Source organism: Acinonyx jubatus, chromosome E1, assembly GCF_027475565.1.
Source record: "Acinonyx jubatus isolate Ajub_Pintada_27869175 chromosome E1, VMU_Ajub_asm_v1.0, whole genome shotgun sequence".
NCBI lineage: Eukaryota > Metazoa > Chordata > Mammalia > Carnivora > Felidae > Acinonyx > Acinonyx jubatus.
In genome coordinates this window covers 36,489,278-36,512,035 of record NC_069397.1, presented here as the reverse complement: position 1 = coordinate 36,512,035, position 22,758 = coordinate 36,489,278, and the positions used below count along the sequence as shown (strand labels likewise).

The following is a 22,758-nucleotide window of genomic DNA, read 5'->3' as shown; positions in this document are numbered from 1 at the left end:
TCCCCAGACTCCAGAGAACCCCACTCCCACCCCACCCCTGCCCCCCTCCCTGCCCCATAAATACAATCAGGCACAATACACAGTATCCATCCTGTGCGACCCACAACTCACTTCAACCTCTCCCACCCAATTTCTCCTCCTAACTAAATTGCCCCTCCTGTGTCTCCCTATCACCTGGCCTCAGAGTCTGGCCCCTAACTCCGTTTTCCATTTGTCCTTTCCCTGCCCCACCAGCTTCCCTCCCGGGGCTACTTCCTGCACTAGGCTTGCCTCCAGGCACCTGCTAGGAGCCAGCCATTTAACACTGACCACTCCCTGTAAGCCCCCAGTGACTCATTCCCCGCTCCCAGCCTGGGCTGCTGCCGTCCCTGTACCTTTAACAAACCTCCACGTGCATGTTAACGGCGGTGACAGCATTTCCTTGTGTCTCTGCTCCCGCCCCCGGAGGCACCGCCCATTGGCTGCTGGGTTCTTCTGCTCTCGCTCTAATTGGCCTCGCTCCCGCAAAACTCCAACCAATGGCCTCTCGGCGCCTGTCTCCCTCCTCCGACCCTGAGCGCCCATTGGCTCTGAGGACTTAGTACCTGTTAGCCGGGCTTGGCAACTGGAGAATTCTTCCTTCCCCCGGGTAAAGTCCCAGGCTGAGAAATTGGTTCCGAACCCAACGGAACCTGGCGCCGGACGACGCTGGGTCACGTGGCTGGCGGCCTCATGACGTGCGGGCTGCGAGGCGTCACCGCGACGTTCGGGCAACCTACCGAGCGGCCCCTACCTCCACCACCTGTGCGGTGGCGGTGTCGTCATGGACCTGGGACCGATGCGCAAGAGTTACCGCGGGGACCGAGAGGTGCGGCCGCCGCCGGGCAGGGCCTCCCGCAGGGAGGGGTCCCCGCGTCATCCCCCGAGGGGGAGGGGAGTTTGGGGTCACCCGCGTAGGAGAAGGTGTTCAAAGACAACCAACAGGGGGAGGGGCTCTGGGGAAACAAGGATGAAAAGAGGCAGCAGGTCACAGTGGGTACGCGCGCGAGCTCTGGGGGCGGCCCTGGCTGGGATCCTGCCATTCACGAGGTGCATCTCCTTGGGCGATAACTTAACCCCTCTGGGCCTCAGAATTTCCTCACCTGGGAATTGAGTACCTTACTCAGGGATGTTGTGGACTTTGATATTTGCAAAGTGCTTAGAACAGTGATAATCAGCTTCTAAATATTTGATAAGTGACACATGGACGAGGGGTACTGACTCAAGGAGGTGGGGAAGAGAAAGCTCCAGCTCTCACTCACTGCCTGATTCAGCCCCTTCCCTTACCATTTCCAGAAGTTCTTTTGCTTTTTCCTCCTGAGAGGAGGATCCAACAGAACTGTTTAGGAATTGAGGCCAGAGCCACCGTTTCTAAATCTGGTTGTGTGTGCGCATTTCCAGAAGTACTTGTTAAACATTTTGTTAAGCAGTTTTTCCTTAAACCTCAGACCTACTGAGAATTTGGGGGGGCGGAGCCCAGGAATGTGGCTTTTTTTTAATGCTCCCCAGGTGATAGGTTTGACACCCTAATTCATCGATCACTAGCTATGGGACTTGGCAACTTATGCCATGTGTTTATGCCTCTGTCCTCACCTGTAAAATAGGACTAGCAGAACACGGGTGCTGTTTTTTGTTTTAATGAAAAGTGCCCGGAACAGTACCAGGTACACAGTAAGCGCTGTATGTGTTTATTAAATAAAACTCTCCTTTCTCAGGCATTTGAGGAGACTCAGTTGACCTCCCTGGACCCCGTGAAGCAGTTTGCTGCCTGGTTTGAGGAGGCTGTTGAGTGTCCTGACATAGGGGAAGCCAATGCCATGTGCCTGGCTACATGTACCAGGTAGGCATAGCAGTGGGCCCATCTGTGAGTGGGTACAGATGAAGCAGGAAACTTAGGAAACTCTCAACTTAATGGAATGCAAGTTTATGTTATAGCTATGTTATTAGCATGCTGGGTGGCCTCAGGCATGTTACTTGTCCTCTCTGGGCCTCCGTGCCCTTACCTGTAAATGAAGATCACACTTCACCTAATTCCATTTCAGTAATAAATGTACTGCCTCGTTTATCTCTGCTCTTAACGCACCTCCCCCCAGCACCTCTGTCTTTCTCGTCCCTATTTACCCAGTTCCCATCTGCCCTTTAAGAGCTACATCTCCTGGGGGGCACCTGGGGGGCTCAGTCAGGCTTCCAGCTTCAGCTCAGGTCATGATCTCACGGTTTGTGAGTTTGAGTCCCGCATTGGGCTCTCTGCTGTCAGCATAGACCCCACTTCAGATCCTCTGTCCCCCTCTCTCTCTGCCCTGCGCACGCACTCTCTCCCTCGTTTGCTCACTCTCAAAAATAAACATTAAAAAACAAAACAGTTACATCTCCTGGAACCTCTCCATAAAGCTCCCTCCCTCTTCTGAAAGCTAGCACAGTGCTTGGTTGTATTATTTATTTAACAATCAGTCATATACCCCACGAGACACCTCTTGTATTAGCCTGTTATTCAACTCTTCCTTTCTCCCCTCTATCAAAGTGTAAGGCCTTAAAGGCAGGGCTCTTGTTCTGTGCCCCTGGATATCCCCCAGAGCTCTGAGCAGAGACCCTGGTATAACCACCTTTTCTGTGATCACTAAGCATTGGCTGACTGCAGTATTGCTGGAGTCCACTAGGACTGCTATGATAAAATACCACAGACTGATAGGCCTAACCAACAGAGATTTTATTTTCTCACAGTTCTGAAAGCCAGAAGCCCAAAATCAAGGTGCTGTCAGATTGGTTCCTAATGAGGCCTCTCTGGCTTGTAGATGGCCGCCTTTTTGCCGTGTCCTCACATGGCCTTTCCTTTGTGCATGCAGGGAAAGGAAGGGAGAGAGAGAGAGCTTTCTGGTATCTCTTCCTCTTCTCATAAGGACACCAGACCTATTGAGATTAGAGTCTCCCCTTTATGACCTCATTTAACTTTAATTACCTCCCTCAAAGCCCTATCTCCAAATATAGTCACATTGGGGGTTAAGGATATGGGGGGGACTCAGGGGAACACAGTTCAGTCCATAACAGGCCCCAGGCAGTGATGTCATACTTGCACCTCTAGGACAAATCCCCGAGGGCAAGTGGGAATGGGTAGCCTGTGTGCCCTGACAGTGCAGAATAAGGGGGCACAGGTGGGGGGTGCTCAGGGGAGCATCTGTGGGGAGGGGTGGTAGCAGGGACTGTGAAATGGGCTCTGATCACATGCTCTGATCTTTGCCCCAGAGACGGAAAACCCTCTGCCCGCATGGTGCTGCTGAAGGGCTTTGGCAAGGATGGCTTCCGTTTCTTCACTAACTTCGAGAGTCGAAAGGGAAAAGAGCTGGTGAGGGTTCACAGTAAATCCTCCCGGGCCTGCAGGGTCCAGCCCTCGCTTCCTCCGTCGCTTTCATATGCCATCCCTGCTCCAACCCACTTGCTGTCTGTGGTTAGGCACCGTCCTGCCTGTGGGCCTTTGCACTTGTCCTTCTCTTTGCCGGGAATGAGGGCTGCCTCTGACCATCCCTGTCATCTGTTTACCTAACTACCTAAGTCCCTCCTGTCCCTTCGGCTCTCAGACCCAGGAAAGTCCTCCTCAGTTCCTGTGCTACATCAGTCACTGTTCACTGTCGTTATAACTTGTAGCTTTACTTTCTGCCCTTTTTCCAGTTTATAATTGTGGGTTTATTTATGTGGTCGTGTGATTTGTATTTGTCTCCTCTGCTAAACCCCCAGTAAGCTCTGTGGGGACAGAGGCTGCATCTGTTGTTTCTGTTATTCTCACCACCACCACCCCCAGCACCTCTCCTGACGTCAAGCCTAGACCTGATACTCTGTGTGCATTCTACTCATGAATCCAAAGAAGTAGCCCTCCCTGAGTCCATGCCAGCCCCAAATGCATTTCTGAGCTTGCCAATCTATGGATTAGAGACCTGGCAAGCCTCACTTTGGAGTCCACATGGCTTTGGTTCTCAGCATAGCTCTACCACTTACTGTGTGAACTTGGGCATGTTACTTAACCTCTCTGAGTCTATCTCCACACCTGTAAAAGTAGGCACACCTTTGAGGGTTTCAATGAGATGCTGTAGTGAATGCATCCGCTGGGGGCCTGCGTGCTACAGACTTCCTGCCTTCTTTCTGCATGGCGGAGGTGTCCTCCCTGCTGTTCTGCTGGCTGACTGTGAATTCTCTTTCATTTTCAGGACTCCAATCCCTTTGCTTCTCTTGTCTTCTATTGGGAGCCTCTCAATCGTCAGGTGAGTGAGCATTCCCAGGACAGCCTGGGGCTCATGATGGATGAGCCCCGTGGAGGTCCCCAGGCCAGGCAAACATCCCACCTCTCAAATACCTCTCAGGGAGCTGGTCTAGTTGGGGTCAGCAGTGATGGGCCGGTGGGTAATGAGAAGAGAGAGGAAGGAGGCCTGTGTTGGTAGGGAGGGCGGGTGGTATTGAATGCTGTCTAGCCAGGGCCATGCCTGAGCAGGTGCGTGTGGAGGGCTCCGTGAAGAAGCTGCCTGAGGAGGAGGCTGAGTGCTACTTCCACTCCCGCCCCAAGAGCAGCCAGATCGGGGCCGTGGTCAGTCACCAGAGTTCTGTGATCCCCGATCGGGAGGTGAGTTGAGCCCCTCCTTAGTTCTCCGGGTGGCAGGGGCCTTCGCTCCTCCCCAGCAGCTGTCTCCGGGGGATGCCAGGGCCCTCCCTCTTTGGCAGAGTGAAAAGATGGTCTTCCTGGGGAAGTAAGGATGAGTAGTGGGGAAACTGGCTTCCTTCGTCTGACCCTCCAGTTGGACTGTGCTCCCAGAGGCCAGCCTGCCTTGATTACCTGTGTCCCCCGTGCCTGGCACACAGCACGTGCTTAGTAAATCGTTAGTAAGTGGTCTGGGCCTTCCTCCATTTCCTTCCCCTGGACAGTATCTGAGAAAGAAAAACGAGGAACTGGAACAGCTCTACCAAGAGCAAGAGGTGCCAAAGCCAAAATACTGGTGAGTGATACCTGCTGGTCCTTCAGCAAGGGGCACCAGAACCCTCATGTTTACTCACAACCACCTTATCTGTGGAATTACAGATCTATTTCCCCCCGGTAATCCTCCTCAGATGCATCCCAGCAACTTCCTTCAAGGGGCCCTGGGATGGGGACTCGGGACGGGGGGCCCTGGGATGGGGACCTGCTGGAAAAATGCACAGAGCACGAACCCGCTGCTTCTCCTTGAAGGGGTGGCTACATCCTGTACCCACAAGTGATGGAGTTCTGGCAAGGCCAAACCAACCGCCTGCATGACCGGATCATCTTTCGGCGGGGCCTGCCAACAGGAGACTGCCCTTTGGGGCCCATGACCCACCTTGGGGAGGAAGACTGGCTCTACGAGAGACTTGCACCCTGACTTCCAATCTGTTCGTGCCGACCAGAGCTGAGGCCGAGTGCTAAGAGAGGGTGTGGGGTCTGGAGCCAGACCCTTCTAAACTCAACCCATTTCCCTCCCTACCCCTTATATTTAAGGCTCTCCAGAGTTCAAGCTCCAAATTCTGTATTTTCAGTTGGCTTTCAAGTAGGTGGTCTAGTAGAGTGGATGGACATTTACAAATGGGAAAAAAAGAAATCCCACAATTATGTTCTTGACCTTGAATGTGATTTATTGGGAGAGTTCCCTCAAGAGGTAATAGCTGGTGTGATTCCCTTTTTCTGGTGACCCTGAGAGGGCCCCCAGCTGCCCTGTTACCAGTGTGACTGAGCCATACTGCCCAAAGCTGATTGGTTCCAGCGTAAGCACCTGAGCCAGTCTAGCCAATCGTTTTTTTCTTGTCAACAATTTGAAATTTGAAATTTGAAATGAAGAGATCCAGAGTCTGAGAGGCATTGTAGCCAAGTCGTTAATGGCAGCCAAGAAGATACAGCCTCCAGCTGCTGCTCTTGAAATTCCCTGAGTGACCTTGGATCCCTTCTCCCACCTCTGGGTTGTGCAATTCCTCCTCCCGCCTCAAAACACCCACTATCCTGTGGGGGGTGGGGGTAGGGGGAGGAGGAAAGGAAGAGGAAGGGAAGAGGAAGGGAAGAAGGAAGTTAGGAAGGAAGTTGTTTGGCGCTTAAACTAGCTAGAATCAATTTCTGTTGCTTGCAACTAAAGGAGACTTAACTTATTTACTTGTGTACCCTACTGATAACTGCCTCCCATTATCTGAAGCACCACGATGTGGAAAATGGATTAAATTTATTATCTGGAGCTCCAAAGGCACCATAAGTGGAAGTTGCACGGAAGTAGATTTCATCTCAATGTGAGGAGAGACTTCAAATAGCCAGGACTGCCTAAGATGGAGTGGACTACCTGTTAGGTCGCAAGTGTCTCTAGAAGTATTCAATCCCAGGTAGTCAGGAGTTTTATAGAAGGGATTCATGTGCTGGTACCTATCAGCCCGGCAGATTTCAAGTAAGCTTTACTTTCCATGCTTGTTTATGAGAATTATATCTGCGTGTATATAAACATACATATATATATTTCATTTTCCAGATATAAAATTGTTATAGGGATTATACCTTTCTGACTACTCCTACATCCCCTTCACCTATCCCCCCCCCACCCCACCTCTACTGATGATGACTCCTAGACACTGGTTTTCTTCCGTGCTGGAATTACTCAGGGAGCTTTAATCAGATGTGATTTAACTGGCCCGAGTGTGGTCGGAGCTTTGGGAAATTGAAAAGCTCCCCAGGGAATTCAATGTTGCCAAAAGTCGAGAGCCTCTGGTTTAGATCCTTGCCACTCACAGTGTGGTCCACAGACCAGCAGCAGCAATACCACTTGGGAGCCCCAGACTCGTGGATCCCATTCTACATTAAAAAAAAAAAAAATTTTTTTTTGACCTTTATTTTTGAGAGAGAGAGAGGTTGGGGGAGGGGCAGAGAGAGAGAGGGAGACACAGAATCGGAAGCAGGCTCCAGGCTCTGAGCTGTCAGCACAGAGTCCAACTCGGGGCCTGAACCCACGAACCACGAGATTGTGGTCTGAGCCGAAGTCAGATGCTTAACCAACTGAGCCATCCAGGCGCCACCCCCCCCCCCACTTTCTACATTTAACAAGACCGCCCCCCCCCCCCAGGTGACCCTGACCTCCAAACCAACGACCTCCCATCCTCACCACTGGATTCTTCATCAAGGCTGGTCTGAGGCCTGTGCTGAACTGTATTTACTTTTCCTGAGCTCAAGTATGGTGACCAATGACAACCTGAATGAATGGCTGTGGAGGGGAGCCAGGCTGGGTAAATGTTTGCTGTGACTAAGCCAGGACCAGAGATCTATTATCTGTGCACGTTGGCATTGAACTTGCCAACTCTGTGAACTGCTTCATTCCACTGTGTGGGTGTGTGCCGCGCGTCAGGGTCACGAACCGGCTTCTCCAAGGGTGGCCCTCTCGGTGCTGGTCCCCCTCTGAAGCCTGAGTGCAGGCAGGCACAATGCTAACCCTGTGGCCACTGTAGGAGAGGGCGCTGGGGTGCATTTCTCTACTTTGCCTTGTTATTGGAAGCTGTGTATCCCCCCACCCCCACCCCCTAGGTGTGGGCCTGGTTTCAGCTGTTCCTTTCCTGTTCTTTGACAATCACTGTGCTAAGTCCGTAATAAAAGTTCATCAGCAGTGTGTGAGACGAATATGCAGCCTGGCCTGGCCTCATCCCCACCACCCCAGGGAAGAGGGGAGTTGGGGAATTTAAGCCACACCTCCTCTCCCCTAGAGGTTGGGCGGCCAGCAGGGGGAGCCCGCCACCCAGGGTTGGCCCCTTCTGGGCAGTGCAGGCCAGTTCTGGCCAGCCCCTCCTGCCTCCCCCTTCCCTGCCTTGGGTCGTGTCCCAGTGAAACTGTGGTCGATAACCCGTAGCCTCTTGCAGCTCCTGCACATATTTGCACTCTCGGTTCCTCCTCCTCCTCCTCCGGCCTCGTGAAAGCTTGCAGCTGCCTCCCTCCGACTCCCTGGCCAGCCAGATTTCCCTTCGGCTTTTAGTATGCACCCACCACCTGCCCCCAATTTAGGGAAATATGTGGGGCTTCCCTGGAAGATTCCTGTGGACATCACTTTGGGGCTGGAGCAGGGTCTCCAGCACAAGGCAGAGGGGCCGTAGACCCTCTCTCCTAAGAGGGGTAATGGTGGCAATGCGGTGCCAGCATTGGGTAGAAGCAGGGCTTGGTGCCCCAGGGCCCAGCATCATCCCCAAGCCCCACCTCCCTCAAGGAACCTCAAGATGGGCTCAAGTGGCAGGTTCCTATAGTCCGGTGTCTCAGAAGACACTCAGCCTTGAAGGCGGTTAGCTTTCCCCCATTGGTGCCAGAATCGGGATTCCAAGCCCCAGACATTGCCCTCTCCTCTCCCAAGCGGATGAGAATCAAGAGTGGAAGGGGCTGTGTGCAGCAGTCATGTGCACAGGCCAGCCCCGGCTTCAGTCTCAGCTCTACCATTGCAAGCAAATGGCTTCACTTCTCTCCGCCTCAGCTAACTCAGCTGGAAAATGGGGAGGACAGCACCTGTCTCAGGTGATGAGGGGATTGAATGAGGAACCTCAGGGCCTGGCCCATTGTAAGCTCTGTGTAAACCTTGGCTATTCACAGTGGACAGGGCTAGAGTATGGGGGAAGTCAGCTCCTCCGTGGGACATTTTATGGATTAAGTAATTGGATGGACCCTAGAAAGTTCCATGTGGTGAGGATAGGGGAAGAGGCCTTGGGGAAGGCAGCACCTGAGTCAGCCTTCCTTCCCTTCCTCCGGCTCCTGGTGTCCCTCACTCATCCTCAGAACTCCCCCTGGCCTGGGTGAGGCCACCCAACAAAGGCCCCCTTGTATAGGTCTGTTTGTTTGGGTAATAAATTTCCCTGAGCCACACTCCCTGGGGTGGAGTGGCCCAACAGCCTGCAAGCAACTGACCTGGAAGCTGCAGGACCACATTGTTTGGTTGCCACCTTGGTTTCTCCCTGTTCCCACCAAGAGCTCCAGAAATTTGTCCAATTTTTTCTAGTTCCCAACTCCTGGGGCTTGAGAAAGATCTGGACCTAATAGCACAGGGAGCACACTCTTTCCTCTTTCTTAAACAGAAACCGTGGGCTATGGTGGAGTTCTTTAATAAAGGGAAACCAATGTTAACTGAGCACCTACTATAGGACTATTTATGGGACACTTAATATTGGCCATTCCCATGAAATAGGTACTATAACAACCCTTTTTACAGAAGAGGAAACTGAGGTAGAGGTTCAGAGAACTTTTTTTTTTTTTTAATTTTCCCCAAATCACCATTTTTACTAAGCTATGGAGTGAGAATTTGAATCCTGATCCCAAACCAAACCCCTGCGATTTGGGGGTCAGTCTCCAAAGGTCTCCTCCACTCTCTTAGAGCCCCTGATGGTCTCTCTGTTGACCAGAAGTAACTGACCACTGAGTTGAAACTAGCCCCTCCCTTTGCTATATTTTCACATTGGGGACCCTTCCTTTGAAAAAGAAAAAGAAAAGGAAAGAAAGAAAGAAAGAAAGAAAGAAAGAGAGAGAGAGAGAGAGAGAGAGAGAAAGAAAGAAAGAAAGAAAGAAAAGGAAGGAAGGAAGGAGGAAGGAAGAAAGAAGAGAAAGAAAGAAAGAGAAAAAGAGAGAAAGAAAGAAAGAGAAAGAAAGAAAGAAAAAGAAAGAAAGAAAGAAAAAGAAAGAAAGAGAAAAGATTTTATTTTTAAGTAATCTCTACACCCAACCTGGGGCTCAAACTTACAACCTGGAGATCAAGAGTCACATGCTCTACCAACCAGCTAGGTGACCCCTGGGGATCCTTTCTGATGCTTGATAGGAACACTTTGAGCACAAAGTTCTACTTTACTTACACGAAGGGAGTAAAGGCATTAGAAACGGGCCTCAGTAAATGTAAGACAAAAGCATAAATAGGTTCTCTGCTTTTGCATCATCGTTTATTACAAAGAGAAACCTACAATTATCTTTTTTAAGCAAAATTCAAGGCTCCAGGACTCATCTCTGGGGCCTGTCCCTCTTAAATACTAGTAGGAGAAGGGGGAGCTGCTCTTAGCTGCTCTTAGCTCCTACCAACGCTCCCTACCCCCTCCCCGAGTGCAGCGCCCTTTGAGGATGTGTGCGGGGAGCCATGGGGTCCCTCACCTGGCCTTCTGCAGCACCACCCAGCGTCCTTCTCTCCCCGCACACCTGGGCACCAAGTTCCAGGAAGCTTCCTTCTTGTGATGGAAAGTGAGCTCAAGTTCAGGGTCTCCACCTCCTCCAGCTCCAGGAAACCACCCCATCATGTGGCTTCTGGAAAATTCACTCTCATAATTGGTCCAGCGAACAGTTACAGGTAGAGAAGGTAGAGGGAGCAACTGAAACTCACCCTTGACCCTGTGCCCCTGGAGGAAGTGAAGTCTGTCCGCTCCCTCTCTCCATTTCTTGCCATGCCCACCTCCCTGCTGGCACCGCCACAGCGAGGAGGGCTGTCCTTCCTGGGTGGGGCTCTCATCCTCGGACTGGAGTGCTTCTGTATGTGCTGGGGGACGTGGGAGTACCCTGGGATCTCCCAGGCCTTCCAGAAAGCTGGGGTATATAAATACAAACCTAAAACCAGACATTTCCTGCCAGCAGGCATCAACTGCCCCCACGGCTTCAGCTGTGGCCAAGGAGGCCAGCGTGGCAAGCTCCTGTCTCAGATCCGGCTGACGGCAGGAGTGGGGAGGTGCTAGCATCCTCCTTGGCCCCCTTCACTGTCCTTTGTCTTCCCTGTCATCAAAGAGGTTGGGGTTCTCTGCCAACGTGGCTCGGACTTTCTTCTTCTCCTTGAAGCGGCCCGAATTGGAGACTTTGACATGCTTGCCCTTTGTGTTCTTGTCCACAATCTTCTCCAGGCGGGTGTTAAAGTTGCCGTCGGGGCCTCCGCCCTCGGGCCCAGGGGGCTCTGCGCTGCCCTCTGTTTGGGCATAGGTGTCGGGGATCTCATAGAGCACCTTGGGTGTGGATTTCTTTTTCCGCAAGAAGGTCAGCTTCCACCAGCCCACTTCGGTCATGGCGTTCCCCGAGCCAAGGGTGGGGCTTTCTGCAAGAGTAGGGTGGGACAGTGAGAGGAGGCAGTGGGGGAGCAGGGGGGTACCTCGGAGCAGCCCTCTCTAAATTCCTAATCGTGGGCTATTTCAATAGTCCAGGCCTGAAAGAATTGAAGGTGAAGCTGAATGAACCCAGGAAGAGAGGGGAGAGAGGGGCCTGGGGAAGGGGCAGCCAAGTGGACATCAACAGGCCAAAGGGCCGCGGGACAGCCACATACTTTTGCCATGCAGGGTTGTAGGGAGCTTTGAGATTCCAGGCCCCTCAGGGCTGCAGGGAGGTGAACGGCTTGCCTGGGTCACCCAGCACCCAGGCCACTGACACCCTTCCCAATTTCTTCCCACTAGGCCACCAGGCCCTGCCGCCAGGAGCCGGCAGGTGGTTGGCTGGTATCAGATGGGTAGAAACACCCTGTGCATTTTGTTTAGTATTCATTATAAAATAAATAGGATTTACAATTTTGAGAGTAATTTGGACTTCCCAGTGGGGACCAGCAGGAGTGAAGGAGCCATTGCATTTTTCCTGAGCGGGAGGAAGCTCAGGCCGGGAGTGGGAAGTCCCGGGGACTGTACTAGCCTGTGACCTCTAGCAAGTTACTTCTCTGGCCCTCAGAGTCCTCAGCTGTCCCTTCCAGCCCTAACATTTAGCTCTAACGTTAATCCCTGCCCACGGAAGGAGGCATGCTTTGCAAAGTAAAACATGGTAACGTTAGTAATTATCGAGGAATGGTTCCTTTCCCCACCTAGCTTCCATGAGGACAGGAGTTTGCAGGGGAGCCAAAAGCTTGGAAATCTGGAAGGTTTGGTGAGGCCACAAGGTCCACATGAGATACGGTTTAGACCAGGCTGGACCCTCCATAAGGTACCCAAAAGAGGTGGGGCTTGGAGGCTAGAATCCAGGCATCCCTGCTGACAAGCAATGCGTCCTGGCTTGGCCTCATCTTCCACTAATTTCCACACGGATGCTGTCTGAGCTAGTACGTGTTCTGGGAGATGAGGTTTCCTGGACATTGTTGCTGGTGGGGGACGGTGGGTGGAAGGTGGAAGAAAGAGACAGCAGACTGGAGGAATTCAGAGCAATGGAAGGGCAGGCAGAGGGATGACAGATCAAGGCATCTGTGAGCCTGGAGAGGGTGGTGGTCTGGTTCTCAGGACTCTGCATGTGGCTGTGAAGGGTCCTGGGGAGGAGCCAGTAGCCACAATACACCAGAAAGCTAGATGGTCAGGCAGCCCAAGCACAGGCAAATCTATCACCTCCTTTTTTTTTTTTTTAAGTTTATTTATTTATTTTGAGAGAGAGGAGGGGGAGAGAGGGAGCATGAGTAGGGTAGGGGCAGAGAGAGAAGGAGAAAGAATCCCAAGCAGGCTCGACGCTGTCAGCGCAGAACCCGAGGAGGGGCTCCAGCTCACAAACCGTGAGATCATCACCTGAGCCGAGATCAAGAGTCAGACACTTAACTGACGGAGCCATCCAGGCGCCCCGTATGTTACCTCCTTTTAAAAACCAATGGTCTTAGCTACATTCTCTAAAAAGACCAGAAAGAAGTATGACAAATGATTAATAGTGATTTTCTTTATGGAAAAGGAATTGGGGGTGTTTTCTCCCTGTATTGTTTCTGGTTTCCAGATCTTCCCTAATGAGCAAGGATTTTTTTTTTTTTAAGTGGGAGAGCATATCAAATTTGGGAAAAACAAAAGCAGGATGCTGGTCTAGGCTTGGAATGGATTGAGTGCCCGCCTCCATGGCCCCTTGCTGCTGGTGCCCCCTGTCCCGCCATATACTCAGTCCCCCGCCCAGATCACATGCCTGATGGATTCCTTGCTACCTCTTTGGGAAGCAGATCCCACATTGCCAGCTCTGTCCCTCTAGCTGAGCTCAAGTAGCAAGAGAAGCCCAGGGGAGATCTTGTGCAGCTCCCACTTAGAAAGTGAAAGGGGGTGAGAGTGGCCAGATAAATACTCTCAGGGCACCCTGGAGAGGTGAGTGCACAAAGGAGACAGCCTGAGAGGTTTGCTTTGGCAGCTTGCCCCCCACCTGGGCTTAGCACAATCTTGCACAGAACTTGGTGTTCCAGAATGGGTTTCTGGAAGGAGTTGTGGGGAGGGCACTTGCTTGGCCTGTGGGTGCCCAGTCGCCGCCTGGTCTAGGGCAAGGCCTGTGACCCCACCACCGCCAATCCGGGGTTGCCAAGGAACTCAGAGAGGGGTGGAGAATCCAACTCCTGAGCCGACGATAACCATCTGACTGCCCACCCCCTTGAGAGAAAGTGCTTCTGCCTGTGCCAGCTAAAATACACCTGCTTTAGGGGCACCTGGGTGGCTCAGTCGGTTGAGCATCCGACTTCGGCTCAGGTCATGATCTCCTGGTTCATGAACTCAAGCCCCACATTGGGCTCACTGCTGTCAGTGCAGAGCCTGCTTTGGATCCTCTGACTCCCTCTCTCTCTGGCCCTCCCCCACTCATGCTCTCCCTCTCAAAAATAAAAATTAAAGCAACATAAAAAAAAGACACCTGCTTTAGTGGGTGCTGCAAATCGGCATCCACGGGGCTTAACTCTCCCCGGAATGAAGGAAGTGACCGATCACAAGGAACCTTATCAGAAAACCATACAGAGAGACGGGAATAGACCTTGGACCCTGCCCTGGGACCTCCACCATGGCACCAAGTCATCAGGGCCCTTGTCTGCTGGCCTTGAACTCTGGGCTAAGATGCCTTTTGCTGTCCCTTCTGTCCGAGAGGACATAGAAGCACTGGTAAGAGATGTTTGCCCCTTTCAGCAAGACTGACGTATGAAAATCTAAACAGAAGAGATAAATTAGAGGACTGTTTATTTTACAAAATAACCAAACTATAAGATTATTTTAAGTGGTGAGTCACCCCAAGATAGTGTAAAATCTGATTTGCTTTCAATCAAAAAAGTGATGTGATATGGGGCATCTGGGTGGCTTAGTCGGTTGAGCGTCCAACTTCTGCTCAGGTCATGATCTCGCGGTTTGTGAGTTCGAGCCCCGCGTCGGGCTCTGTGCTGACAGCTCGGAGCCTGGAGCCTGCTTCGGATTCTGTCTCCCTCTCTCTCTGCCCCTCCCCCACTCATGCTCTGTCTCTCTCTCTCTCTCTCTCTCTCTCTCTCTCTCTCAAAAATAAATAAACATAAAAAAAGTGATGTGATATCGAAAGCTATCAAACATCAGAAAGAGTGATATACTTACAGCCACATGCCCACGCCTAATCACAGAAGGTCAGAGGAAACGGGGGGCAAGGGGTGTCCTTGGGTTTTCAAGCAGACCCAGCATTTGGTGACATATGGTGGGGCCATGCGGTCTGCGTGCACAGGGCCCTTAGCTGGCCAAACTGAGGGCTGGGCCCTCGCCCTGGGGCCCTGCAATCCATGGGATGATAGAAATCAACCCCTGAGGACGCGAGTTAGCTACATCTCCACTGTTTGCACAGCTTTGGAGCCCACAAAGGGCCTCACAGGATAGCCTGCCACCACCCCCCACCCTGCCTATGACAGCCAGCACCTTGGTGGGCATGTGGCCACATAGGACAAGCCCCACCACCCTAGCTGAGTTCCATGAACTGTTCCAAGGGCCTTGTCCAGACTGAACCAGGCCCCTTCTGAGCTGGGACAAGTTAACCATTGACAGTGTTGGGGGTGGAGGAGTGGAGGGGACTTGAGGAAGTGAGTCAGCTTCTATGCTTGAAGACAAAACCCAGAACCCCCCAGCCCCTATCCCTCTGCAGGGCCCCTGATGCCATTTGTGCACTCTGGGTAAGACTGGGCTACCCTGGATAGGAACGGAGAGATGTTCCTACCAGACGGCCAGAAACATCCTCCAGGCTGGTGGTGGGGGCGGGGGGTGGGGGGTGGGTAGGCTCCAGCTTAGTAAGAGTTAATACAGAACTGCTCTGGAGGGAAACTTTCCCAGAAAGAGCTCTGCTGGAGGCCTGGATTAACTCCAAGAGCCAGTGGGATGAGTCTTGAGTGCTGCCTGCCCACCTAGGGGAGAGATGGGAACCAGCCCGCCTGGGTTCCCCCTCCCAGTTAGTCTTGTCAGCCATGGAAGTGGAACGGAGTGCCCTGACTGGGCTCTGTGCCTTTGTTTCCCCACCCCCTCACCCTCTGCCTGTACCTGTAATCCTGGCTGCTCCGGGCTGGAGGTGAGACCTTCCTTAGAGAAGGAGCTGAGCGTGGCAGCTGCCCAGGAGGGAGACTGGAGGAGGTAGGGGTGCCTCCAGGGTGCCGCGCCAGGCAAGGCTCAGGCCAGGCGAGCTGGGTAGGAGCAGCTGGATGGCAGGTGCAAGAGAAACAGGTGCAGGAGCGGGTACCTGCTCCGCTGCGGCTCCAGGAGTCAAGGTGAACCTGAAACCCAGCCCCTCCCGGCTAAGTAAACAGAAGCAGAGGCCGGATCAGGCTGATGAATATTCATTACCCCAGAAATCCAATCCCAGTGCCCCTGCACCCACCCAGAAGTCAGGGTCCTCCGGGGATCGCCTAGGCAGGAAGAGGAAACCCCAAGGGAAGTCTGGGGCAGGAGGAACAAGGGAGCCTCTCTCCTCAGTTTCCCCACCCTCGTGGGCCTGGCTGCACCCCCACGCTGTAGCCAAGGTCACCCTCACCCATTTCATGCCCCAAAGAGGGTCAGACCCTCTCCATCACGGACCACATCTGGATGTGGCCCCAGGCACAACCGGGAAAGGGTTAAGCGCCGCCGTTGTTCCCCGTTGGCCGGGTGGGACGTGGGACGGGGTGCACCCTAGCTCCTTTGAACTCCGGAGTCGAAACCAGTCCCTGGTTAAACTGGTTGGCAGACCGGTTCCCAGGCTGTCCGCTCCACCCCAAAGCTCAATGCTCCTCAGGCGGGCACTGGGTGGGGGGCTGCGGTTCCCTCTTTACCTGAAGGGCCCCTCCTCAGGGTGGGGGGTGGTCACTGGCCCCACCTTGGGCCAGGCTCTCCAGACCCACCCACCCTCAGACATCTCCATCGCTTAGAGGTTGGCTTCAGGGGCTGTGAAATCAGATGCCAAGTTCCACGTGCGTGGGCAGAGCGGCATTTGATTTTCTGATACTGGATCATGCTCCTGTTGTACTCTGCAAAGTACCACTTCATGCCCCTTCCTCCAAACTTCCAGGGGTCCATTGCACGGGCTTTTGGTGGATGTTATAAAGGGGGTAACACCTGGGGCCAGCTTTCTGGGAAGGAGGAGAGGCGGGGCTGTGGCGAGGCTGGAAGAGAGGGAAAGGCGAGAAGGCAGAGCTTGCTCGGGCAGGGGGCGACATCCTCACGGATCCCCTCACTGACCCACCCCCTCCTGCAAACCTGCATTAGCCAAGGTGGTGCGCAGCGTTCACCCAGGGCTGCTTTCGCATCAGGCTCCGAGCCTTGGAGCAGGTTATTTTGCCGCCCCCCTCAGGTGGCCCGTCTGTGCTGGCATTCTCTCCCCTAGGACAGGCATCACTGGAGAGCGAGGAACATCCCCTGTGTGTTCAGTGTCCCTGCAGCTGTGTGTCCCAGTGCGGCCTGGCTTAGATGCCCAATTCACCCACCCAGCTCCTTCCTCCAGGGTCTGAGTGTGTGCCAGGCTCTGAGCCAACTACTGGGTAGTGAAAAGGCAGACGATCCCCCTTTCCTTGGGCTCCTAATCCCCTCAACCAACTCCCAAACTAACCACCTCTCACATCTGCCCTACCATTTCCAACCCTGTTTCTACTTGGTTCAACTTCTCATGGCCTTGTGAGTTCATATTCTCCTCCTTCCTCAACAGCCCCCCTACCTCTAGGCCTCAAGTGGACAGTCCTTCAAAGGCCCCCCTTGGCCCATAGTGGAACCCACTTGGCCCGGCCCTCTTAGAATGGGCCTCTGCAGCTTCCTCTCCCAACGTGCCATAAATCCTCTCACTAGTTCCTTTCTCTGCCTACCTTCCTGGCCAAAGAAGCTGGGATTAGGAGTGCGTGCTGTGTTCCTGCTCGGGAATGACCTCCTGTGTAAACTAAGACAAACTTGGGGGGCCTGGGTGGCTCAGTCTGTTTGTTAAGTGCTGACTTCAGCTCAGGTCATGATCTTGCAGTTCGTGAGTTTGAGCCCTGTGCTAGGCTCTGTGCTGATGGCTCAGAGCCTGGAGCCTGCTTTGGATTCTGTGTCTCCGTCTCTCTCTGCCCCTCCCCTGCTTGTGCTCTGTCTCTATCTCTCCAAAAAAATGAATAAACGTTAAAAAAAATGTTTAAACCAAGATAAACCCCTATTCATCCCTCAAGGCCTGAATTAATTATTACACCTCCTATGCCACCAGGAACTTTTTTATTCCTTCAGAGTTTGCTCATATGCTATTTAACATGATATATACCATGATTGATCATATGGGTGTATGTACATACATATATACATATATAGTATTGTAATGATCTATTCATGTATTTGGCTCCCTTAGAGAATTTTATCTCCTTGAAACAAGAATTATCTGCCACAGATTCAGACCTGACATAGTAGGGACTTAATACAAGCTTTAAAACGCAAATGAGAAATAGAAGTCTTGTCTTTACCCTAAGAAATTCTTAATCTAGCTTGTTTGCCTTTTTCCCACAGTCCCTGGGTCAGGCAAATGTGAGACAAAGCCCATGTGATTTCAGCTACAGCAGGCTTGCTGTTAATTATCATCTTCCCAGGGGTTTATGTGAACTTAGGATATTATTTTGCAAGGTCCGCCTGCCTCTAGTAAGAAGTCTACTTCTTGGAGTGCTGGCTGGCTTGGTCGATGGAGTGTGCGACTCTTGATCTCGGGGTTGTGGGCTTGAGCCCCACACTGGGTGTGGAGATTACTTGAAAATAAAATCTTATAAGGGCACCTGGATGGCTCAGTCAGTTGAGCATCTGACTCTTGATTTTGGCTCAGGTCATGATCCCAGAGTCATGGGATCGAGCCCAGAGTCAGGCTCCACACTTGGCATGGAGCCTGCTTGAGATTCTCTCTCACTCCCTCTGCTCCTCTCCCCCACTCACGTGTGCTCTCTAAAATAAATAAAATGAAAAAATAAAAATCTTATTTTTTAATTTTTTAAAAACATTTTTTAATGTTTATTTTTTTGAGAGAGAGAGAGAGACAGAGCATGAGCAGAGAAGGGGCAGAGAGAGAGAGACACACATAGAATCTGAAGCAGGCTCCAGGCTCTAAGCTATCAGCACAGAGCCTGACGCGGGGCTTGAACTCAAAAACCACGAGATCGTGACCTGAGCCGAAGTTGGACGCTTAACCGACTGAGCCACCCAGGAGCCCCTAAAAATACAAATCTTTAAAAAAATAATATAGCTGTCCCAGGAAGGTGCCCACAGCTTTCTAGATCCATCACTTTCTCTGAAAGCCCCATCTCTTTGAGAATGGACATCCCATCTAGAAGAGAACAGAAGAGGCTAAACACTCATCCCAGCTCAAGTGTTGGGAAGACACTGGAGGGTCAATGAGATGGTCACTACCTGGGGTACAGCAACCAAGGGTCAGGGCACCATTTCCATCTTTATTAGAAGGGGCTCCTCCTGGAAGCACTCCTGCCCACACTCCCTGACTCCAAACTCCAGAACTTTCTGATGCCTGGGACCTGGGGAGGGTGGGTGCAGAATCCTGTTCTCTGATTCCCACACTGCAGAAGGAGCCCGAATGAGAACTGCAGTGGGCAGGATTCGGTGGATGCCCACCTGTGGCCGGCCCCTGGAGAACACCACCAGAACCAGGTGCGGGCTGTGGAGTCTCTGGCCCACCCTCCAGACAGGGACCAGCCTGGGAAATCAGGCCCCACCCTTGGCCTTTAGGAGATTTATTTCTGGGAGGAGCTGGGCTGGGAGGGGAGTTTGAGATAAGGCTATAAACTATGAATATTTTCTAAACAGGCCACTTTATTGCTTTATGGTGTTTTTTTTTTTAACCTTTAAATGCACCTCCCTAAAACCAAGTTCAAGTATAATATTCCACATACAAACATGCAACGTGCACGTTTTCAGAAATTTGCCCTTGTTGAGTGAAGGAAGTAAAATACACCTAGGGAGCCCCAAGGATCTTGGGGCCCTATTGTGGCACGAAGACACAGGGACCATTGGGTTACAGTTGCAAGCAGTTCAGGGGGCCTGATTCTAAGTCCTGAACTGCGGAAGGAGAGATGACGAAAAGAGCTGGAGAACGTGTAACCCTCCCCACTCCAGACCCAGTGACCCCAGTCCCTACTCATTACTAAATGGCTGCCTGCACATGTCACACCTCTTACTCCTTTCTTTACAAGCAGCCAATAAGCACCTGATTTCAATGTCAGGTGTCATGCAGCTGGGGTTACCCAGATGAACAAGCCTGTCCTCGCTGCCCACAAGGTGCTCACAGATGATGTTCGGAGGCAAACTAAAGAAAAACTAGTCTCCGGGGCTTTTAGCCCAGCAGGCAGACACACACACACACACACACACACACACACACACACACACACACACACACACACACAGCATGGCTGTGAGCAAACACACAGAAAACACGGACCATATAGTAATAAACATATTGTGGATAAAAGAAATGGATTATTTGAATGTCAAGGGTAAGCCTTCTTTTTATGGCTATTGCAGGAAGATAAGTAATAGGTGTTCTTGCCCAGAATGAGGTGTGGTAAGAAGGAACTTTGGAAAGGGGCAGGGACTGCAAGGGTGGGGGTTCCAAGCTTCTGGCACAACAACTGGGGGAAAAGATGGGAATCAAGCCAAAGCGGAGGGAGAAAGAGACCTGGGGCTGAGATGGCCAAGCAGAGTGAATGGGGTAGGCAGGGCCTCGGGAGAAGCCACATCCCACGGAGAACAAGAATGCAGGCTGGGGAGCCAGACAGGCCTGGGTTTGAATCGCAGCCCCACCAACTACCAGCTGTGTGAACTTGGACAAGTTACTTAACTAAGCAAGATCTGGCTAATAATAGTACCCACATTATAAGGTTGTTGGAAGGATCAAGTTAGATAAAGGCTTGTAAAACATCTACACTGTCACGTGGCACACGGTTATCACTTAATAAGAAAGCTAACAACAACAACAAAGGATAGTCAAGCAGCCTGCCTGCAGGCCGCCCCGGGGCTCCGTGCTTTCCTGTCCAAAGCTGGCACAGGCCTGCTATGCCCTTCTCCACCTCCCCAGTGTCCCATCTGCTAAATCCTCAGAGGATCATGAGGATCACAGTGAGGCATCCCACATGCCACCTTCCGACCGCTGGCAGCCCCCAGGACCCGATGCCCCGGATGCCAGACCACATATGTGCTTCTCTGCCCATAGGCCCTGAGGTTCTCTGTGGCCTTTGGAAAAGGACAAACACTGCAGAATGCCGCCCCAAACCCACACTCCTGTGCTGTCTAGGGCAGCCACCCTGAGCTGAGGCCAGCGGCCGGGCAGAACTATTCTCAAACATCCTTCTGTTCCACATGAGTCACCCCGGGGAGCTGTGGGTGGGGTGAAATGCTGGTGGTCTCTGCCTCCACCAACTCACCCTGTCCTGCTGTGCCCCACCTGTTGGTTCAAGGAGGAGAGATGCACCTAGAGGGTGGGGCAGGGCCATGCTTCTTGGGGTGTCCCAGGGAGCCAGGAACACATAGTTGGAGCCCAGTAAGTGTTTGTTTAATCATGGGGGGGGAGTCCCAGCAATTCTTACAGCCTGAGTCAGGACTCTGAGATGGGAGCCAAATTCCCATGAGAGAGCCCTGAAGAGGCCCTTAGTTCTGCCCAGTGAGCTATATCCAGGGAAATCTTTCAATCCATGTTGGAATAATGCTGATTAGGGGCACCTGGGTGGCTCAGTTGGTTAAGTGTCCAACTTCGGCTCAGGGCATGACCTCCTGGTTCCTGAGTTCGAGCCCCTCATCAGGCTCTGTGTTGACAGTGCAAAGCCTGCTTGGGATTCTCTCTGTGTCCACCTCTCTCTCCCCCTCCCTGCTCTCTCTCTCTCACAAATAAACAAATAACTTAAAAAAATTTTTTTTAATTAATGACGATTAATGTTTCACACACAGACACGGTCTTCAAAGCATGAGAGATATATTAAAGCATGTTGTAAAATGCAAAGTGTTATATACGTCTAGTACGTTTATTTATGTAAGCCTATAAACAGAAATACCAAGATAGTCAAGATAGGTGCTAGCTCCATGTTAAGGAAACTGGCTGGCAGAGAGGTTATGGAAATAGTCCAAGATCTCCCTGGATGGAAATCTAGGTCTTCTTGTTGCTATAGCACACCACACAGTTCAAGAACAAATTTTTCTGAGCCCCAAGTGCTGTGCTGGGGCAGAAACGGGGTGGGGTGGGGGTGGTCCTTTCCAAAGAACCAGCCAGAGCCTCCTGGAGGAGCTAACATCCTGGAAGGGGAGGGGCCCCAAATGGCACACCCAGCCCTGTGAGATCCCTGGTAATCTATCCTGGGCCCACCCAGTCTCTTCCTCACTCTACCCACCTCTTGCCCAATCTCATGCCTTCCCTCAGCCTCAGCCAGCATGTGAACTTCAGATCAGTCAGCTTGTGGCTCTCCAAAGCTGCACCCTTAGCCCCAGGGCTCCCCCTGAACTCCAAAGCTATAAACCCAAGTGTCTCTTGCACACTTTTTTTACATGGGGGCCTCCCAGCACCACTAACCTGGTAAGTTCAAAGCCAAGAACCCCGCCTCCCCAATACCTGGTCAGCATCCTGCATCCCTGTCTCAGTTGGTGGCACTCCTAATCCAGCCACTTTACATGTCATCCTTGCTGTCTATCTCCCCCATCCACACACCCACTTGATGGCCAAGTTCTGTCCATTTCCCTCCAAAACATCTCTCAAATCCAGCCCTTCCCCTCCTCCTCATGCCTTGTCCCAGGTCACTGACCTCTGCATGATAACTTCCAGATAGTCTCCCTGTCTCCAGCCTTATCTCCCACGAAACCATCCTCCTTGCAGTTGATTTGAACAGGTCCCTCCCTGCTTCAAAACCCTTCAAACCCTCCAGTGGTTCCTCTCTGTCAGCGGAGGTAAAGTCCAAGTTCCCTAATGAGGCTCCTCCCTATGATATGACCTTTCCACTTTTACGGCTCTTCTCTGGCCACTACTTGCCACAAACCTTTTACTGCACAGAGGCTGGCCTGCCTTCCCGGCCGCCTTCATGAGTGTGAGACCTGATGCAGGGCCCCTCATGAAATTCTTCAACTTTTTAACAAGGGGCCCTACATTTTCATTTTGCCCTGGACCCCACCAATTATGTTGCCAGTCCTGCCTGCCTGCCTGTTGTTCCTTGCACCCCTCTTGCAGTTTGTGGCCTCCATAGCTTTGTCTGGACGGTCTCCTCCACCCGGAACACCTCTCCCCACATGCCCCTCTTTGTGTAGCCCTTCCTTTAAGATTCAATTGAGGTGTTCTCTCTGGAATGCCTCCCTTGACCCTCCTTCCACCCCTTTCCTGTCCTAATCACACAACATATAGCAGGTGCTCAACACATGTCTATCAGATAAATTGAATGGGAAGGTAAAGTGTGACAAGTGCCACAAGTGTGCGACGAACAGTAAAGCCAGGCAAGGCAGGAAGAAGGCATTTCTAACGGCTTACAAGGCTCCAGGGTCGGCGCTAGGACCCTGTCTGCAAGCACAGTAATGCCTGCACCGTAAACCCCGCGCCCACCTGGCCGGAAGCTGCCTGGACCAACTCTCCGGCGCCGTCTGCCGTGA

At 52.2% G+C, this 22,758-nt stretch overlaps 2 protein-coding genes across 4 annotated transcripts; one reads left to right on the top strand and one right to left on the bottom strand.

The window, feature by feature from the left end:
• The first annotated feature begins 711 nt into the window (after window positions 1-711).
• Window positions 712-7,651, top strand: PNPO (pyridoxamine 5'-phosphate oxidase). The gene is given in 8 exon segments (XM_015078538.3): window positions 712-767; window positions 769-847; window positions 1,734-1,858; window positions 3,259-3,358; window positions 4,215-4,268; window positions 4,496-4,624; window positions 4,924-4,994; window positions 5,225-7,651. Coding segments are annotated over 8 exon segments (783 nt in total). The 3' UTR covers window positions 5,394-7,651.
• Window positions 7,652-9,911: 2,260 nt separating this feature from the next.
• Window positions 9,912-21,942, bottom strand: PRR15L (proline rich 15 like). 3 transcript variants are annotated; one of them, XM_053211765.1, is made up of 2 exons: window positions 21,927-21,942; window positions 9,912-11,060 (listed from the first exon to the last, which is right to left on the bottom strand). In XM_053211765.1, exon 2 carries the CDS (start codon window positions 11,029-11,031, stop codon window positions 10,729-10,731), a length of 303 nt encoding a protein of 100 aa, XP_053067740.1. In that variant the 5' UTR covers window positions 11,032-11,060; window positions 21,927-21,942; the 3' UTR covers window positions 9,912-10,728. The 3 variants fall into 3 exon arrangements, with proteins under 3 accessions (XP_053067740.1, XP_014934025.1, XP_014934027.1); XM_015078539.3 differs by lacking the exon at window positions 21,927-21,942 and adding an exon at window positions 15,199-15,440; XM_015078541.3 differs by lacking the exon at window positions 21,927-21,942 and adding an exon at window positions 14,275-15,180.
• Window positions 21,943-22,758: the final 816 nt, after the last annotated feature.